The sequence below is a fragment of the Falco biarmicus genome, chromosome 7 (assembly GCF_023638135.1).
Source record: "Falco biarmicus isolate bFalBia1 chromosome 7, bFalBia1.pri, whole genome shotgun sequence".
NCBI classification, from domain to species: Eukaryota; Metazoa; Chordata; class Aves; order Falconiformes; family Falconidae; genus Falco; species Falco biarmicus.
The window spans coordinates 1,085,156-1,104,741 of record NC_079294.1 but is presented as its reverse complement, the minus strand read 5'-3'; the positions used below and the strand labels follow the sequence as shown (position 1 = coordinate 1,104,741).

General features: G+C 45.8%; 1 protein-coding gene across 5 annotated transcripts in view; it reads left to right on the top strand.

Annotated features, from left to right (window-relative positions):
- Positions 1-19,586, top strand: part of MAPKBP1 (mitogen-activated protein kinase binding protein 1) — a 103,917-nt gene that overhangs the window by 17,238 nt on the left and 67,093 nt on the right. For all 5 annotated transcript variants that reach the window (XM_056346160.1, XM_056346159.1, XM_056346161.1 and 2 more), the window contains exon 3: positions 13,632-13,723. In XM_056346160.1, coding sequence (XP_056202135.1) covers positions 13,632-13,723 — 92 coding nt within the window. The remainder of the gene's footprint in view (positions 1-13,631; positions 13,724-19,586) is intronic.

Here is a 19,586-nt window from a genome sequence, read left to right as displayed (position 1 = left end):
AATTGCTTCCTCTGAGGGTGGGTTTCCTTCCTCAGTTCTCACATTTGGTAATTCTACCAGTTACCCCTGCTGCTGAGCCTAAACGTAAGCTAGAGGAGACTGCCTTTCCAGTGTTACCTCCCTCTGTCTCAGGTTTTTAAGTCACTTAGATGGCTGCCTGCTCCCTTTTTCTTTTTTTTTTTTTTGTCACCTTTAATGAGCTGCTCAAATAAGTCAGCTTCTCTTGGAGTATTGTGCCTCTTGTTTGCAGACTTTGTTTCCTTCAGGAAAAGGAACTGAAAAGGTGCTTGGGGAAAAAAATCACAGGAGTGATTTAAGGGCAAAGTGTGTGAAGGAAAGTGGGCTGAATGAATGATTTAACGAGTTTGTTTAGGATTGCTTTGTAGTTATCTTTATAACCACTTGTCTCTGTGTGGTTTATTGTCTGGTGGTAGTTTCCTCTGTGTGTGTGTAAGGGAGAGAGGATCCATCGTGTTTCTTGCTGCTGGCTCACAGCGGGAGTTATTCAGGTCTTCGGAGTGCTGGGTCTAGGCCATAAAACTTGCAGGAAATGTTAAGTATTTGGAAAAGACTAAACCGAGTCCTGTCTTGGGTAGCTGTGACTGTGAATGGTGATTGCCTTTCCTGTAGTACCAGCGTGCCTCTTTGAAGCAGAAGGATGGCCCGGTGGTGTGTGCCTCAGTGAGCATGTGTGGGTTTGCTGGCGCTGGCCGTGCCAGTGGCCAAGCAGCAAGTGCAGTGATGGGGACACTGTGTTACTGGTGAAAGACTTTCCAGCTGTGCTGGAACAGGAGGTGGTGGCAGGGTTGTTGAGGCGGCAATGGAAATCAGTGCTTGTGCTGTTCTCTTTAAGTTTTGTTTTCTCGATCTTTGGCCTGCATTCCTGTTTATCACTTCTCCTGGAGGACATGGTCTCCTTTCTGGCTGACAGGAGAAATCTCTTGGGTGCTCAATATGCACGTTGACTGACAGATGCGAAGAGCTTCTTAATTCTGGGATGCCTGGAGTGCAGATGATGATAAAGGCTCTTCTGTAAGAAGCTTATTCCTCAGGGCAGAGGGCAGGGAGGAGTAAAGGAAGGGATTGCCAAGAGCTAGGCAGTGAGTGGCAGCTGGGGGTGGGTGGGAAGCTTGGGTGGCTCCTTCTATATATCCTGATTGGGTTGGGAAAAAAATAAATAAAGAACTCTTTCATGTTTTCCTTTGATTCATTTTTAAGCATTCTTTAAAAATACTGTCCCTAGCCTTGAGCAGGAGTGAGATACTGCAATGGTGCAGCATGGTTGGTGCAGTAGATAGCTGCTGGAATTTGGGAGGGAGGTGAGGTTATTCCCAGCTCTGCTGCTAATTTGTTGCACGACCATGACCAAGACATTTTGCCTCAGTGCTTCTGGGCTTTTTTGCCACCTAGTCCTCTGATCTCTTTATAGATTGCAAGCTGTGTGAGAGTACATGTTGCTGCCTGCTGTAAGCACAAGAGGCCTTCATGTTTGTTGGGGCTTCTTGCAAAGGACCATGAAACAAATACTACATAGTCCAGTCAGCATTTAGGGAAAGACTGAATGCTAATCTCTTTACCACCTGCCTCCTCTGTAGGGGATGTTGTCTATGTGATAAGTGGCGTGTACTCGCTCTGTCCCTCCTGTTGTATTTATTCCAATCTTAGCAAAATTGCTGGTAAGTGTTTTTTTAAAATATATTTTAAATCAGTTTACAACAAAAAAATTTTCTAATGTCCTGAGGATGTGAGTGTGTACTTTTCCCCATAGCATCACTGCAGTCTTAGGGAGATGCACATGTGGGAGGACAAGGTCTCTAGTCCTGGCATGGTTCAGGTGTTACAGGCAGGAGCCTTTGGGCACCAGGAGGGATGAGCTCTCCAACCTCCGGTGGAGGGGATGGATACCTGCTCTTGGGGAGGAATCTGGGCATAAAAAGGCGAGGGTTTTGCATACAGAGAGTCTCTTTAAAGCTTTCTTAGGGACTTAAGTATAGGATTTACAGCTGTCCCCTTCTCCAGAGGACCAGTGTGGTTGCCTTCGTGGCAGTGCAAGCTGGGTAGGTAGGGATGAAATCTAGAGATTTGAAATTGGCAGTTGATGACTTTTAGGACAGAACTGCTGTGCAAATCAGCAGTGAAGGATAAAAATAGATTGATTTGGAGTGGGACTTTATGCATGAATAAAGAAATAACAGATGAATTATGAGTGTCACCTCAGGCAGTCTGATGAAAAGGCGCTTCTGCCTCCTGCATAGCTCTAGCTTGTGTGATTCTACTCTTGGGCTCAGGGTCAACCACCAGGTTTCCCCTCCAAGCCTTGTCAAACAGCACAGTGATCTGTTTATACCAAAAAAATAAAAGGCCCAGTGAGGAGAAATGAAGGGGAAGAGGTTTGTAACATGGTGCTTTTCTTGAAGTGTTGAGATGTGGCTTGCTTTCTGTGGCTGTCCTCGGCAAGGTTCACTGCGAGGAAGGCTTTCTGTGCCCTCTTTCAGCCTGTCTTCCCTGTGCCCAAGTTTAGTTTGAACCCAGGCGTTGTTTATAGGGTTCAGCAGGAGGTGATTTAGGATGCAGCTCCTCACCATGGCGCTATCGGTATTAAAAACGCCGTGTTATGGCCCATGTGTTTGAATTCTCTGGAGTCAGGAGTTATGTGGAGCTGCCACGGTTTCCTTGGAGTGGATGCCTATCTCTGACATGAAGCTGTGGACTTTTAACTGTCAGCTGTTTGTATTTAGGAGCTGGCCCAGCTTTGGCCGGGGCTGTGGGGACCGACTTTGGCAGAGCTGCACAGGCAGCAGCCTTGCCAGTCCGTGCCCACATCCCTTTTTGGCTCTTTTCCTTATTCTTGTCTCTTCCTTCTTATGAGTGCTAAAGCCTGAGTGAAAGAGGGCGAAGAGCCTTTTCTATCTGGGAAGTGATGATTAATGATGATAAACGGTGACCCTTATGCTGAGAGAACCGTTTGTGCCTGCTTGATTTCAAACCCTTATATGAGTAACTGAATGCTGCCCCAGGGAGCCGTATTTTTTTTTTTTTTTCCCCTCCTATTATTATTTCTTCTCACTGAAGGACTTTCTTTGCCTATATTCAGGCTCTGCGTATGGATTTGGAGGAGACCAATATGCAACACTGCCAGAAAGTTAGAAGTTGTTTCCTTTGATCTCTGTTGGGACAGACTAGGAGGATGTTGCAACTCCTTGCTTGTACCTAATCCTTTTACAGATTAGTCTTAGTCTGTGCAGGGGAAGGTGAATTGGTTGATTTTCCATTATGAAGAAGAAAATCACTGGACAAATTGCCTATGTGGGAGGGCAAACCCGCCCCCTACGTAAAGTCTGGTATCTTGCCTGCTCTCTTTCCTTATGAAAAAGTAATGTATGTTTGCAAATTGGAAAAATCTGTTCCTTGTGAAGAAGTGGTCCTGCACAATTCCAGGTCCTGAGAGCTTAAGGAATGGCTTCTTTGAAGCCTGCCCACACAGGATGCAACTCTCTGTTGTGTCCCATAGGGCTTGCCTGCCCGTGGAGCTGGTCTGATTGATTCCATGTGCAGATGCTTAGTTTGGAATCAATCAGGATTGACTCTTCATGTGCCAGCAAACACGTGGCCTATTTGATGTCACTTTCTTTTTTAAAGTGTACACAAACTTATATTGACAAAAAGAATTCCCCACACCAAAGTCAGAACAACAACATTGCAACGCTGACAGAAGTGGACAATTTACACACACTCCACCCTTTGTCCCTTCACCATGCTTGTATCTCTGAAGCTCAGGTATTCTGAAGATTTTGTGAAATTTTCATGAAATCTGAGCCATTGCCACTTTTCCGGTGAGAATGACGGCTGAATGGGAGGAGGAGAAGTCGCTGCTTGTGATGTCTTTAGCCAGGGTTGATAAGGTTACATGTGCCTCTCCTCATCCCTGCAGTATTTTAGAAGAAATTGGACCTTGGTGTGGGGGTGGGGAAGAGAAAAATGGGGGATTGCGCTGGTGTTAAGTGAAGAAACAGAAGGTAATTATGTAATGATGGCTAGGTCATGCTGCAGAAGCTGGTAGGAAATTAACCATCTATGTGTCTTTTGCGGGCCACATACACACTTGCAGATGTGTGCTGCTGACAGTTCTGAGTTCCTAGCAGAGGTGCTTTCAGCAGCCTCCCACCCGCATCCCTGGGGCTATGCGGTGGTATTTGTGGCCTCCCTGGGACTGCCTTACTCCAGGCATGAAGAAGGCAGCAGAGTGCAGATTCAGCACGTACCCCCTGACAGCTGGGGCTGACTGGTCGGGAATGCAGTCCTGACAGCTGGAATCGGACTGAGAGCAGCCAGCACGGTGGGGAGAGCAGGCAAGAGAGGCTGTGTGGAGAGATGGACAAACGCACGCATGCTGTGTGCAGGCGCATGTGGAGAGACGGCTTGTAGGGACCCTGGGTTGCTCACATTCCCCCTTTCTTCCGCCTCCCTCCCTGTTTTGTTCCCAGTTCTCTCAACTGCCTGGATCATTTTTAAGAAATGCATGCACACCCCTGTGCAACCGTTGTAGTGACACCTGGCAGAGCCATTAGAGCTGAGGCTCAGCATTTCCATTGAAGCACCCCCCGTCCCACCTCTGCTTTTATGCAGGTTTACAAATGTAATGTAATACTGCCCATAACTCAGCAATTCAAAACCTTTGGGCGAGTCGGTTTCTAGCCTTACCGCTCTTGTGCCAAGGTGCATCATTCATAATTTGTGTTGTGGGAGATTGTTCCTTGATGTTCTTGAAGTGGTTATCATGAAATCAAGCTGCCTAGAATTGGCAGCTGCTTGTTGCACGTGACAATGTTCTGGTCAGGTGTGTGTGGGTTTTTTTGTGGGTTTTTTTTTTTGTTGTTGTTTTTGTTGTTTTTTTTTAAATTTAAATTGGCTAAATTGTGAGGGCTTGTTCAGCAATCAGACATAGCTCTGAATCCTTTCACCCCATGAGTGCTGCTTCACATTGAGCTTTGGCTGGAAACACCTTGAAATGCTGCAACAGCTCTGTTTGGTAGATTGCATGAAACCACTTTGATGGTCCTGGAGTGGTTCCTGTGGTCAGTTAGGCAATTGGTATGAGTCTGCAACAGTGGCAGCCAGCAAGGCTTGTAAGACTTACTGTGAGAGATGTTCTGAACTGTCGTGTGTTGGAGCTTGGCTTACTACTGTTGTTTCTGCAGGTGGAATATTTTCAGTCCCCAGGCTTGTCAAGACAGTACTCTGCTAGCACTGGGTGCTGAGGGACAGAAGGCTGAGGCTGGAAAGGAGGGAGAGGATAGAAAAGCTTGTTTAAAAAAAAAGGGCATGTTCTGTGTGCACATATGAAAACAGGGGGAGGCACTGGGTAGCTGTGGGACAGAAACCAACTGTGCAGCTAGTGGTTTTGGTTTTTTGTGCTTTTGGTAAGTCTGACATGCCCTGCAGTTAATTCTTTCCACCCGTCTTCAGCCCTCCCCCTGCCAGACCAACAACAAAAGCCCCAACTCCTGAAAAAACAAACAGGCAGAGGAACCTGGGCCAAAGCCAGATCATTGCATGTCAAGCTCAAGTGCAAAATGAATATCTCACAACTGTGTTATAAAGTCCTGAAATGAAGGCTTTGCAGTGGAAATGCTGACAGCCCCTTAAGTAGAATAGTATACCGTAATTAGTGTTCTGTGTTTAACGTGCCAAACAAAGCGCAGTAGGGCTAAATGTAAAACTCCAAGCCTTTGTTTTTCTGGAGCGGTAACAGGAGATCAGACAGCGTGTTCAGATGGTGGATTAGAGCCTACGACGACGTGTGCATTGGTCCCTGGGGTTTAAACGTGCTTTTTTGTGGTGGGGCTTAGGGGTGGCAGGAGCCAGCTGTGAGGGTTGGTGCCCCACATCAAATGTCACTTCTGTAAGAAGTAGACAGCGATTTCTTAAATGCTGACACTGACAACGTACAGCTATGGTGCATTTTCATGTGTTGGGTGCCAGAGAGTATTGGTGCGACACTGCTGTGTTGCAGTACAGAAAACACGCTGGAGTATGTGCAGCGGTGCTGAAAACCGGGAGCAGAATATAGGGAGATGGATGTGAAAACCACGGTGCTTTGTGAAACTGGCCTGACATTGGAGCTCCATGTGTCAGTGTGTTGGACCAAACAGTACTGGGGTCTCAAGCTGGGCCATAAAAGCATTTTATTTTTAAGGCAAAAGAACAGATGATTATGTATCCACTCCTCAGACAAGGATAGGGATGTGCTAGGGAAGGCTTTCCAAAGAAACCCTCCTGGGTTACGTATCTCTGGGATTTCTGCGTCCACTGCTTTCTCAGGAGTACGTGTCTTTGCAGTATACATTATTAATATAGCCACATTCAGGCAGGAGAGGGATGAGGGCAGGCAGATTGTGCAGTGGGTGATAGATGAACTCTGATGGATGTTGTCTTTTCATGCTGACTTGATGCCACTACTTAATTAAATGGATTCAAACGTTAACTGTGTTATGCACAGGCCCATGGGAAGGCTTTTAAAATATAACTTGTCTGCATGTGGACATTTATTGAAGTAGCCATTCTGGAGTGGAGTGGAACTATTGTGCTGCAAGCAATCCCTCTGAGGATGCTGCTGTTCATGAATAGGTGCTCACAAAGGCATGGAGAAGAAGGGGGAAGTTGAAATCAAACTGTTGCTTCAAGAATAGGATTTCCCTTTCCATAGGGCAGCAGAGGAGAGAATGGGGGAGAAGTTTCCAAGTGCAAAGCAGCAGTTCTTAGCCATGACTTTGTTGAGCAGGTGACCTCTTTGCTGCTGTCTGTAAATGATCCTAGATATCAAAAAGGCAGATTGAGTGTAAGGTATTAGTGGGGAAAAAAATAATGGAGAACAAAACAGAAGACTATATTATTCTGCTCTGTAAGCACTCGCTGTGACTACACCTTGAAAGCTGTGTGTTGTTTTGGTGTTTCCTCTTCATCTCAGGAAGGATATAGTGGACCTGGAAGGTCATCGCAGAAGAACACCAGAGCTGATCAGAGATGTGAATTGGCTTTCAGGAGAGCCATGAACTAAGAGAAGACTCTTGTACTTGGAACCCAAATGACTTGGGTTGATAGCATAGCTCCTCACAAAATCATGAGCCACCTAAAGGTGATAGGTAGGTGGGGATTAACTATCCACGCTCTCTTCCTGTACAAGAACTAGGGCATATTAAATGAAACTAGTAGAAGTGAGGTTTAAAACAAGCAATGAAAAGTTGTTCTTCTTGCAACATGTACCAGACTGGTGGAGTTCCTTGCCAAAAGATGTGGACATGTTGTGGTTTAACTCCAGCCAGCAACTAAGTACCATGCAGCCACTTGCTCCCCCCCAGTGGGATGGAGAAGAGAATCAGAAAAAAGGTAAAACCCAGGGTTTGAGATAAGAACAGGGTTTTTTTATAGTTGAAATAAAATATGATATTAATAAAAGTAATAGTAATGAAAAGGGAGACAAGAAAGAGAGAAATAAAGCCCAAGAAAGGCAAGTGATGCACAGTACAATTGCTCACCACCCACTGACCAATGCCCAACTCCTTGAGCAGCGATCGGCCCTCCCAGCCAATTCCCTGTGGTTTATATACTGGGCATGATGTTCTGTGCTATGGAATATCCCTTTGGACAGTTGGGGTCAGCTGTCCTGGCTGTGCTCCCTCCCAGCTTCTTGTGCACCTCCTCAGTGGCAGAGCCTGGGGAATAGAAAAGTCCTTGACTTGGGGTAAGCATGACTTAGCAACAACTGAAACATCAGTGTGCTATCAGTGTCACTCTTCGCCAAAACCAGGACAAGAAGGCTAAGCTTTTATAGACATAGTGAGTAAGTTCACCATAGAGAATTCTACTGAAATAGGTTAAAAACTGAGAATATCTATTTTTGTTATTGGGAGATTGACAGGAGGTGAGAGAATCAGATTTGCTTTCCCTGCTCTTTAACAGTATCATACACAAGTGTATGGATAAAGTTTTTGCTGACACTTCTCCTTCACTTATGGCCACAAATGGGAACAGGAACTGGGGCTGGATACTGGTGTCTGATCCAAGCTGGCCCATCTCATGAAGTCTGGAACAGACACGTCTGCTTGCTGGACATGGTTTTCCCAGGCTGTAGCCTCTTGCCTCATGCTGTAGGTACTGGGACACATGGGCCGCCCTGTACAGCAACACCAGTTTTCTCCCCTTGGTGGTCTTTCTGAGCACTAGAGTGATGCATGTATTCTCTCAAATGCTTTGCTGCTTTCTTTCTATGCTTAAATAAATTGTCTTTGTAGAGAATGACAAGTTTTGGGGCTCAGAAGAGAATGTGGATAGTATTAGAAGGCAGGAGGTGAGATGATAGAGTCAGAAAACTCTTCAGTTTCTTTAGCATTTTTTCTTTGGGGAAGAGGGGCTGAAATACTACCAAACTCCTGCTTAGTCTTTTGCTGGCCTGGGGTGGATGATGGGGTGAGTAGCAGCATCATTCAGCTTACAGCTGAAACTTTGAGGGATGCCTGATGGTAAAAATGCCTTTCTTCTGAAATTTTCCTTTTCTCTCTTTCAAGCTGAAGCCAGACTGCAGAAGCCTGCTGGTGGGCCAGCAGGGACACAGGAGCTCGTACCCAGCAGCAGCGGCTCAGTAGTAAAGCAGTGTGGCTGTAGGGAGGGTTCCTGTGAGCCCAGGTCGGGCAGGACTGCCACTGTGACTATGTTGTCCCCTTTGGCACCTATTTTGGTGGAAATTACTACTGTGCTGGGTGGGCTTACTGCTGCTTTCTCACAGCATGCTGCTTGGGTGTGCAGGCCAGTGTTTGCCTTCTGCATCTGCTGCGTGGCTTTGCAGTGTAGGTGGTCCCGAAGGGATGCAAAGGTTGGAAGAAGGAGAGTTGTTTGCAGGGGGATGAAGTTGGGTTGATCCTTCAGGCATTTCTGTGTTACCCTTCTGGCACGTGGAAACAATTGCCTGTGGTGGTAACTTCCTCAAAATAGCAGAAGCAGCTCATGCAAGTAAGAAACTTGCTCTCTGGGAATGGGGAGCAGCTTATCATGCATCTTGTTTTGTGAAAAGACAAACGAGGCTGGCAGGGACTGTTGAGGCCAGCCCTTCCAAGAGGATTGTCTGCGCCTCAGCAGTAAGGCAGTGGCATGGTTTTGTCAGGCAGGCGTGGGCTGCATGGGACCGTGCCTGAGGGGGGCAAGGGCTGCTCTCACACCTGCTCCTTGACCGGCAGGTGGGACTGGGCTGCAGCAGGGCCCACTCCCTGGGGAGGCTGGCTGCCCTGAATACCTGTCGGTACCTTCAGTCCTGCAGTTCAGGGCTCTGCTGGTCTGGTCCTGCCAGCTGTGGGAACTCTCTTGGGATCTGGTGTGGAAGGAGCAGGGTAAGTGAACTGCTTAGGCACTAAAATGTCTTTATGTGTTTGTGCAACTCCGAGCAGCCAAATTTAGATGTAAGCCTGTAAAATGGTTGAATATCAGATTGTGCAAGATGGGTGATAGCTGCACAGCTGATTCTGGTTTTGGTGCCTAAGAGTGTGTGTTGAGCCTCCAAATTTGGAAAAAAATTGACCTTAAATGAATGGAGACGGGGTGATTACAGGTAGCATAGCAGCAATGCAAAGCGAACTGCAGAAACATGTTGCGTGTGGATCAGTTTGATAATGCTTGCAAATTGCTTAGGGAACCTTGACTGATAGTGCCAAATGCTATTAATAGAAACCTTGAGATGCAGTAACAAATGCGGATAGCCAGCCTCCTCTCTGTGCCTCTAATTTAGGCGCACAAAATGACAGGTTTAATCTTGCAGTTGTTTCCAGGCTTGAATGTGGGTGGTGAGGTGGCCCACGGGTTGCCTGGGAAGGACGTGTCCGGTGACGGTGGGAAGCAAATTGGGCCGAGGTGGAAGCTGTTGGAAACACAGTGTCTCAGTTCTGCAGGGGAACTCTCCAGCCCCTGTGGGTAGCTCAGATCAAACTTGGAAAGGTGTGTCAGGGAGTTTATTTCCAACTGGGCTGTGCTGAAGCATCACCTGGGAGACTCGTATGGTCAGCAGTGGTTGTGGCTGCGTAGGACTGGGAGCCCGTGCTGGCCACGCTGAGGAAGCGGGTTCCTACCTTGTACGTCATAACTTCCAAAGTGGGATAATGGCAGTCCTGTGTCAACAAATTTGCCCCTTGCTGGCAAATGTTAATTCCCGATTAGGAAGCTAAAGTTGGTGTACTTCTGCCCTAATTAACTATATTAATAATTTCTTTCTTTTAGCAGGCGAGCTGAGAGGAGTCCTGTTTGTACTGCATTGTTACCTGTTGCTTATTCTCTCTGAAACATTTTCCGTTCTTCTGTCTGGTTTTGTGACAAGTGACTGACTATCTCTTGCCCTTACGTTACTAGTCTGGAGGTTGTTCACGGGGATAAAGCTGTGTTGTGGGCAGGGCGGTGGGAGTGGAGCTCACAAGTGTCGTAAAACCAAATTTGAATGTGCCTTACTCCTTTTCAAAGCGAGTTGTTTTTAATATTCAAGAGTTATCATGCGGAGGTGTTCTAAGAGCATCCGTTGGATAGGCTCAAGGTGACCTTTCAGATTCTTTACATTAGGAAGGTTTTAAAGCTAAGACTGGGGAGTAAAAGAGGGATATTCCTTTTCAGGAAGCTAGTAATGAATCTCTGGACACAGGTATCTGTTCCTGTGGCAGTAGGCCTTGTCAGTACCAGTGGTACGGTCTTGATAGTCGTTGTCTTTCTAATGTTCCATTAGAAACTGTTTCTAATTGAATGAGTGATCTGTTGGAGGCCAGCAAATGCTCACTGGCAGTGGAATAATTGGACCCAAAGACCAAGATACTTCTTTTGTGTCAAGCTGCATGCTGGCCATGGGAGAAAGGTAGGCTTACTGCCTGCTAGTATTGCCACAGATGGTCCCTTGGCAGAGCAGCACGAGGCCCCCACAGACCCTGGAGAGGAGGGGACGCTGGAGCACACGTGACTTTGTGCAGTCGGTGGGGTGGGAGTGCCAGGGGAAACCAGTTACTGCTCTTCAGTTTGTCTTAAAGACTCAGAAGGGGCAGGTTTTTCTACACCACCAAGTACAAGGTGGGTTTTGGAGGTGCAGCTGGGTTGACCTAGTTGCCAGTGAAAGGGGACAGTTTTTCTTTCCCTGGCTTTGAGGTCCCCATGGCTTCCCCAGGCTGGCAAACAGAAAACAAAAACTACAACATGGTTTTCTGTTGGCTTGGCCTGCTGGGTAGGCGCTTGCTATGCCAGTGCTGGCACGAGGGAAATGGCAGGGGAACTGGGCTGAGTGGGATGAGGGAGGAAGGACCTGTCCCCTGCAGAGCAGGCAGCTGTAAGATGAGCCCGGCTGTGGCACAAGACTGCGCTCTGAGAGGCTGATGTACATCCTTGCCGAGCAAAAATATACCTGTGGGTGAAAGCAGGTCGCTGCATTGCTGTTGAATAGCTGCATAGCCAAGGTCAAGTAGTACCTCTTAGGATGGCTGCAATTACAGCCAGCCTGAGCTAAAGCCCGTGCTGAGCAGCATAAGCACAGCGTTGCTAAATCGATGTTTGCTGACAGCACCAAGAAATTGGTGCCTTATCTAGGCTGGAGCACTTGAATGGCACATGTCTCTTCCACCTCCTCCTCCACTGTCAAGAATGCAGTTTCTGTAGGAATGCAAACCTCTCTTGGTTTGATGAGTTGGGAACTGCTGATACGATCTGGAATCTCAGCAGTAGAAGCATTGAGTTCTTTTTTTGCATTTGTTGAGGCTGCTTTAAAAATAAATGTGTTTTCAAGTATTGTGAGAGAGACTGGAGGAGCAGATACCCTAGCCTCCCTCATTCCTTCCCATCTCTGTGCTCCCCCCGCGCCCCCCCCCCCATTTTTGTTCCAGCATTAAGTTGGAACAAAAGCATTTCCTTTCTTTACCAGTGGATTTGTAAATGTATTTTTAATTGTATGTTTTTATACTTAACAAAAATCTGGTTCAGTTTTGTAAAAGCTATTTTTTCAGAGATACTAATTTTGCAAGGGAAGGGGACAATTTGGTGTTCTTGCATACTGTCTCAAAGTATCTGGGGTATGTTATTACTAAAAGGGAAAAAAAGACCAAGTTGTTCCAGAGACTGGGGCATGAAATCTTCTACTTGCCATGCCACTGGTTTGAAGGCAGGCCACATTTGAACTAGCTGAAGCATGGATGGGTCACTTCGAATGGTGGCACCTCAGCCCTGCTTTACCTGCTGCAGCAAGGTGGTTCTCCGCGTGGGGTTACTTCTGTCACTTCTTTAGTAACCTGGGCCCTGAGCTCAGTGAGACCTTGTTTCTTCACCCTGCAGCTGAACTCCTCTGGTCTGGTAAGCTGTGAGGTGAGGGTGGCCTGAGAAACCTGCCCTGCCCCTGCCTTTTGTGCACTGTGTTGGTATAAATACAAGATGCTAGTCTTCAGGGCAGCTATTAAAGATAGCAGTAATTATTACAATAGTAACTTCTTATGCCGCGTCCATGCCCTTAAGGCCTTAACCAAATGTAACTTAGATGATGATAATTAAAAACAGAAAACTGTGACCCAGTAAAATCTTTGAGTTTGGCACAGACAGCAGTGCTGAGGAGGAGTGTATGCGTCAAATATATAATATGTAAAATCAGGCTGTGCAAATGTAAAGGAAAGAGAATAATCTTCTGTTGGTCAAAACAACCTCAGGGCTGAGAACTGGTCTGTGCTCAGAGACTGAGTCCTTTCATGCCACAAACCACAATTTTTGTGTGGTGTAATCCCACTGCAACCTTTTGCTTTGGGGTAATTGCTAAATTCTGATGTTTTCTCTGCCGGGGAGTGCTCCCCAAAATACTGCATTGTGTCTGTCTGTTGCCCTCCTTTCCCCTTTTGTTTTTGCTTTTCCCGGCTTCTTGCCACAGAGGCCTGGCTATGAATCTTTGTATCTTCCAAGTAGCTCTTCTCAGTTGCATTTTTCTTTTCCTAAAAATAGTTGACATCTTTGCTCAGGGGGAAAGCAGACATTTTGCTTTACTGTCTCTTGCATGGGTCATTGGCATGTGGGCTTGTGAAACCAGTCATGTAAGCTGCTGTCTCTTGATATTCCTGGGGAGGGATGCCCTGGGCCACTGGACATGGTTTCCAGATCGAGCACTGTGGGAAAACTGACTGTTCAGTTCCTAGGAATACACGGGGCTGGGACCAGGCTGAACCATCTCTGGCTGGATGGAGGAGATGAGGAAACAGGTCAACTTGGAAACGATTTTCAGGAAAGAGCTCTGGAGAAGGTGGTTTGCTGCTCTTGCTGGGAGAATGGGAATTGGCGGGCCGTGAATGTGAGTCCCAGTTTCGCACCAGTCCTGTTTGCTGCTTGCAATCCTCTCTGCAGTATGCTCTGGCGTAGACAAAGTAATCAGTGAATTGACAACTCCTGTGTACCCCAGCAGTATTCTACTGTGCCTGTCTTGAAAACTGAGTAGAGTTGCTTCTATACCTGGGTGCCTGTCAGTGAATTTCTAGGAGCTGTGATTCTTCTCATCACCAGTGCGAACCAGACCATCAGCATCTGTGTACGGGTCCATGTGAACTGCACTTGTATTTCATGATTCTTCTTGTTTTCTTTTTCATGTTCGTTAGGTGACTTTGGAGAAGGTGTTGGGGATAACTGTGTCAGGAGGCAGAGGACTAGCCTGCGACCCCAGAACCGGCCTCGTTGCTTATCCGGCAGGGTGAGTTGCTAACCGCATTCTTCAAAGCTAAGATAAACCAGGACTGATGCATCAACTTAAATATATTTGGGGTGTTTCCACTGTGGCTTTCTGTAGGGAGGCTATTTACTGTTCTTCAGTCTTTTAACACCAGAGAATGATGAGACTCAGAATTGCTGGTGTAATTGGCAAGGGAGAGGGATTGCATTTTACCTGTCAAGTTTTAATGGGATCCCTTTTAATAAAACCCCTCTCCTTCCTCTTGCTCTAAGCTGGGAATTAAATACATTGTGGACTTTTTAAGTATGCTTTATAATGTGGTGAACTTAGACATAACTGGAAGCAATTCTCAAGCCAGTGAGTACCTAATGAAGCAGGTGATGCTTTCAATGAATTGACAAAAGCCTTTTTGTATATGCCCTGCAATTTATGAATCTCCACATTCCTCATCCAAGTGCAGAGAAAGATTTCAGGCTGACAGCCCCTTGTATGTTGGTTCTCTGGAGTGCAACACATTGTCAACCAGTCTTAAGTCCAAATAGAGATACCCACAAGTATTTGATGGACATCCATATTTGATGGACAGTGAAAGTGCTACCTTCTGGATATAGCTGAGGGCTGGAGAGTGGCTTTGTGCATTGCATATTTAGCAAAATCGTAGACATCTGGGGCCAGATCCTGATCTTGCTGAAGGCAGAGCTCACCCAAAGGGCATGTGTCCCTGGAGGCGCAGAGCATGTCAGAGTTGCTGGTCTGTGGGATGGGACTTGTCTGAAAGAAGGTAGCCCCTGAAAAATTTTAAAGGAACCGTGAGAGGTGCAGGTAGAAGTCTCATAAGGGATGGCATTTTGAAAAAGCTGGGGAGGAAACACATTTTATCCTGCCAGTGGAAGTGTGGCTGTTGAGATGGGGTATATGACATATATCATATGACTTGGATGAAAGGATATGATACTGTAGTGGGAATAGATTGGGAGGACAGAAGAGCGACTCTTCAGGAAAAGCCTGCAGTGCTTAATGCAGCACTGTGTGGGGATACTCCAGCTGGCTGGGTTGCAGAAGTCTGTATGAGCGTGGCTCTTCCTCTGAGCTTGTTTATTCTGCTGGTCAGCAAGCTAAAGGAGAAGAGGAAGGACAGTATCTCCAAGTGGCATCGTGCAGAGATACTCTTAAGACATGGAAGCTGGAATTACAGGATAGGAACTTCCACAACAGTTATAGATGATGTTTTCAAGTGTACAAGAAACAGGCTAGCAACACTTAAGGATTCTGTGTTTGTGGCCAAAACAAGAGATGGGGTCAGTAAAAGTGGCTAAAAATTTTTGCCCATTCTGGTGATATCCTAGTTCACAGAATCGTTGTAGCTGGTGGGAAGCACTTGAGATCTAGACCAACCGCCATGCTGAAGCAGGGTCACTTAGAGCAGGTTGCCCACAACCTCTTTGGGCAGCATGTTCTGGTGTTTGAGTACTGTCACAGTAACGAACAAACAAAAAACAAAAAAAAAAAAAAGGGGGGGGGGGAGAAGTGTGGAGTGTTTGTTTTCTTTTCCTTTGTGTTCAGATGGAATTTCATGTGTCCTAATGTCTGCCCATTGCCTCTTTTTCTGCCAGTGGGCAGTCTGTTAAACTGCAAACAATTTGAGATCCATGTCTGCACTTGACCATATCTGTTATGCTTGAACTCTTTGGAGCCAGGCAGATATATTCCAGCATGTGTTGTCTCTTCCTCTGCATCTTTTCTGACGCTGAATATGCTCACGCTTGAAGAGGGCAAGGAGCGAGAGAAGAAAACAAGTAAACAGATGTTTTGAGCTCTTGCATAGCTAAAGATAGATGCGTTTTGTTAATAGCAGTGTCCTCTGATGAGCTTGTGCATTGATTTAATCAAGCATGAGGACACCTGGGGATTCTTTTGGGTAATTAAAAGGTTATGTGGTTCCTTAGGGCTTTACAGGGAAATTCCTGTTCTTACTTGTTGGTGGTAGCATCTCATGGCCTGGACACGAAACCTATGGAATATACCAGATGTGTGTTGTAACAGTTTAATGGCTTATATGACTTGCTGCTATTGTGCCGTGGCTGGTCTGTTTTGTGATGCTGTTATGATTTGCTGCAGTCAAGATAGTCTCTAACAAAACTAGCATTAGCTGAGTCAGAACACAAGAGGGGTACTGGTGCAGACCTTACTGAGTTGATGCAAGTTCAGTTTGTTGGGTTTTATCTGGGGTCGTGTTCCCCACTCCCCCCCCGCCCCTTCTCATTTCTGGTGAATTTCTCTTGAATTGCAAGAATCCTGGCATTTCTGGTGCATTGGCTTTATTTTGTTTCTGTTTGTTTGAATTTACTGTACACCAAAGCTGCTTACAGGAGGCTGATGTAAGCAGACTGGGTATGGCCCAGGCACAGTTGGTTCATGACCTGTCCAGGCAACTTGGTCATCTTCAGCTGTGCCTCAGGTATTCCAGTGATTTCTTCAGCCTTTGCTCATGTACTGAGGTTTTGCAATCCTGACATGCAGATTCTCTGCTCCTCCAGTTTGTCCTACACCTAAAACCTGAATTTATGTAACAACTCTATATTTTCCTAAGAACACTTTCAACATACCTGAATTCATTTGGTTCAGATCAAAACAGTTGCCCCAGGCATCCTGACTTCATCCACATCAGGCATACAAATAACTATGTGAACGAGGACTTGTGCGTGAGAAGCTTTGGCATTCTTTGAGCGGGACCTTAACTCTGGTCTCTGGTTTGCCTAAAATGATTAAAAAAATAAAAAATAGTTGCTTTTCTGAATTTTCTCTTTGCTGGACTTTCTGAAATCTGAGAAGTTTTTGAATCTTGTGAAAGAAGCAGTTCCCAGCACAATGCAAGCTCATTCCAACTCCACAGTGGTGCCAAAGAGCTGAGTGTTACATTACTCTTTCTTTTCCTGCTCACTGGCTTTTGAACCTTTTATCCTTTCTCTTCGTTGACCCTAACAAGGCTTTCTCTCTGGCAGTGTGTGACAGCAGCTTTGCTGACCCTGGTACTGTTTTGGTAGGATGTTTGTATTGTATAGGAGGCCTTTTCTTCACATCTGCCATGAAGGCTAAAGGCACTGAGTACTGCAGATATTCTAGGCCACCACTTTCATATAAAGCTGTTGTTTGTCTTGGGAGATAAGTCAGTGTAGGAGAGAAAATTACATCCTCTCCAGAGATCTTATATCTGCTGCCTGCACTTGCCTATTCTTATGCTGGCAAGCGAAATAAACCCAAAGTTGCTTAATTTGATCTCTGTTAGGGTTATGCAGTGAGTAACAAAGTTGTTCTTGTGGGAGGAGTGAGTGGGACAGAAATGTACTGAATTTTTTATTTCTTGTGGCAGGATTGATGCTCTGTCCTTTTCTTTCAGTTTTTTCCCCCCTTTCTTTTTTCCCTGCCCTTCTCTCATTTTGGTTTATTATCTTTTTTTTTTCTTTTTTTTTTCCCCAGTAGCTAGTTGAGGTCGTGTTTCCTAGAAACAAGAAGGGAAACAAAGCTAAGAAAATCCTCTGAGGATGACTAGTATTAAAAAAGGGGGGGGAAAAAGTGTGTGTGTGTGTTTGTGTAAAATGTCTATCTGTTTAAATTCTAGACCAGCTGCTCAGATAACTTGAGTCCACTTAACCTGTTTTTGGTTTTGGGATTGTGTTTGCAGTTGTTTTTTAGGCCTTTAGGTTGGTGTGAGTGATTTATTTTGCTTCTATTATTTTTTCCTGGGCTCTCAACTGGTCATGGTAGCTGGTTGTGAACCTTGTCTTTGTGTGAGGCACCTGCCTGCTTGAGGGAGCAGCCTGTGCTTTTTCTTGAGTAGGAGCAGGAAAGTAGTGTTTCATACTGGTTGGTGTGCAGTGTCTCTTAAACACTGTTCTGTTATGTTTTGGCCAGCTTAAGCCTCTCTCTAGCTCTGCTTCTCAATTCCCAGGCACTCTAATAAAGGTTCAGCTCTCTAGCGTAGCTCTTTACATAAAGCAAATTACATGAAGGCGGACAGAGGTTTAATATAGTCAATCCTCTCTGAGCCATAGTGAAATGAGTTTCCTTGGGTTTCTCTCAGAAATTACTGTGGCCAGTACAGACACAGCCCCTGCTAGCTCTGTGTGTGCGCAGCACGTTTGCTGAAGAAGTGATTTGGATGCCCCCATATTCAGTACCATTTCAGAATGACTAGTCACCCTTATTTGTAGATAGGAAGGGAGGAACAATAATCGAAGGAGCTGTACAATCAAAGTTAAGGTGAAGATATTAAATCTTTTCCCCTGCTGCTTTTTGCTGCAAGATCTTGTTGAAGAGCTAGGCTTGTTCTCGCTTCAGCTTTATCACCTTGAGGCTTTTTTTTTTGAGATACAACAGCTAATATTTAAAAGTGAAGAGTGGCATGATGCGTTCAAAATCAGAAGATTGCACAGCTGTCTGGGTCGCATTTTATTTTACTGCTACTGTGGCATGCCTGCTGGATGTCAGCGCAGCAGCCTCTTGTGTGCCAACCTGCACTGCAGCAGAATCAAGCCACAGCCTCCTCTTCTTGTTTCACAGTCTCTCCCCCTGTTCCACCCATTCCGCATCCCCGGCTGATTTGCAGTACTGAGTGGAAGCCTCTTAACTCTGTCACCCCTTCTGAGTCATACCCTCCTGGTCCCTGTCTGCTGGTCCAGGGAGGTGTCAGGTCCTGCACTGACAAGGCAGTGACCACAGCCTGTGTCATAGTGAAGGGAGGAAGGGGATGAGCACAGTGGGAATTGAGTGAATTTGTTTTAATCTAGCTAGGAGTCTGCTCAGCATGTGTGGAGCAGTCTCGCGTAATTGAGTGGTAAATTCCACTGGAAGCTGAAAGAGTGAGGATTTTTCTTTTCCAGAAGTGGTTGCTGGTTTGCTCCCAAATACCTCTTTCCATTTCCGATAGACAGGCTGTAAGGCTAAGTGATTTCCAGCTCATCCACATGTGGAGTCTCTTGGAAAGTTTTAATCATTTTCCATCATTATATAGATAGATTACTGCACAACATAGTAAGTTATCAGCTTAGAACAATTTCCCTTTACCTGGAGCTGCGTATAACCCATAATGAAGTAACATATAGGATAAATCTTGCATAATTTTATGAGGCATGATGCCTTGCTCTTCCTTTCCTCTTTAAAGTGAAAGGTTTTGGTCCGTGGGGTACAGGAATGGACTGTGAGAGGCAGGTCTAGTAGTTGACTGCCAGTGAATGAGGCAAAATGCTGTTCTGAGTTCTTTTCAAGACTTAGGACCATTGTGCCCAGGTTAGTCATCTTGATAGACCCAGTGTAGCTTTTGGTACATGTGCAGTTTGTGCAAAGCTCTGCAACTCTGTGCAGGTGCAGTTCTTCACTAATTCTTCCCTAGCATAAATGCTAATGCCATCAGGCTGTATCCCAAATGCAGCTTGGATGAGTTCAAGGACACTGAAATATTCAGACTGCTGGGTTGTCAGTAGATAAATCCGGTTCTGGTGATGCAGGCTCCTTCAAGGAGCTTCCAGACCTCTGAAGGCAAATTTCTGGGCCTTCTTTGTATGTTCTTTTCTGAAGGAGAATCCTGTGGTGTTGTAAAGATTGTAGAAACCTACTCTAAAACGAGGACAAGTTCTCATCTGTGGTTCAAAGTGAATTTCAGTGGCCACACCAGAGGCAGCTTGCTTTGCCCTCTTTAAAATGGGACAGTTGCCTTTCAGGAGTTAAACCTCTTTCCTGGCCCATCTCCCAAGAATCTGGACTGTTTACGTATTTCTTCTGTGAGGGTATTGCGCTTGTACCTGCCATCTGGGAAGATTTGCCAGCTGGTAAAATTGTGGTGGTGGACCTGGAGACGGAGATAAGAAAATTCTTTTCATTGAGATTG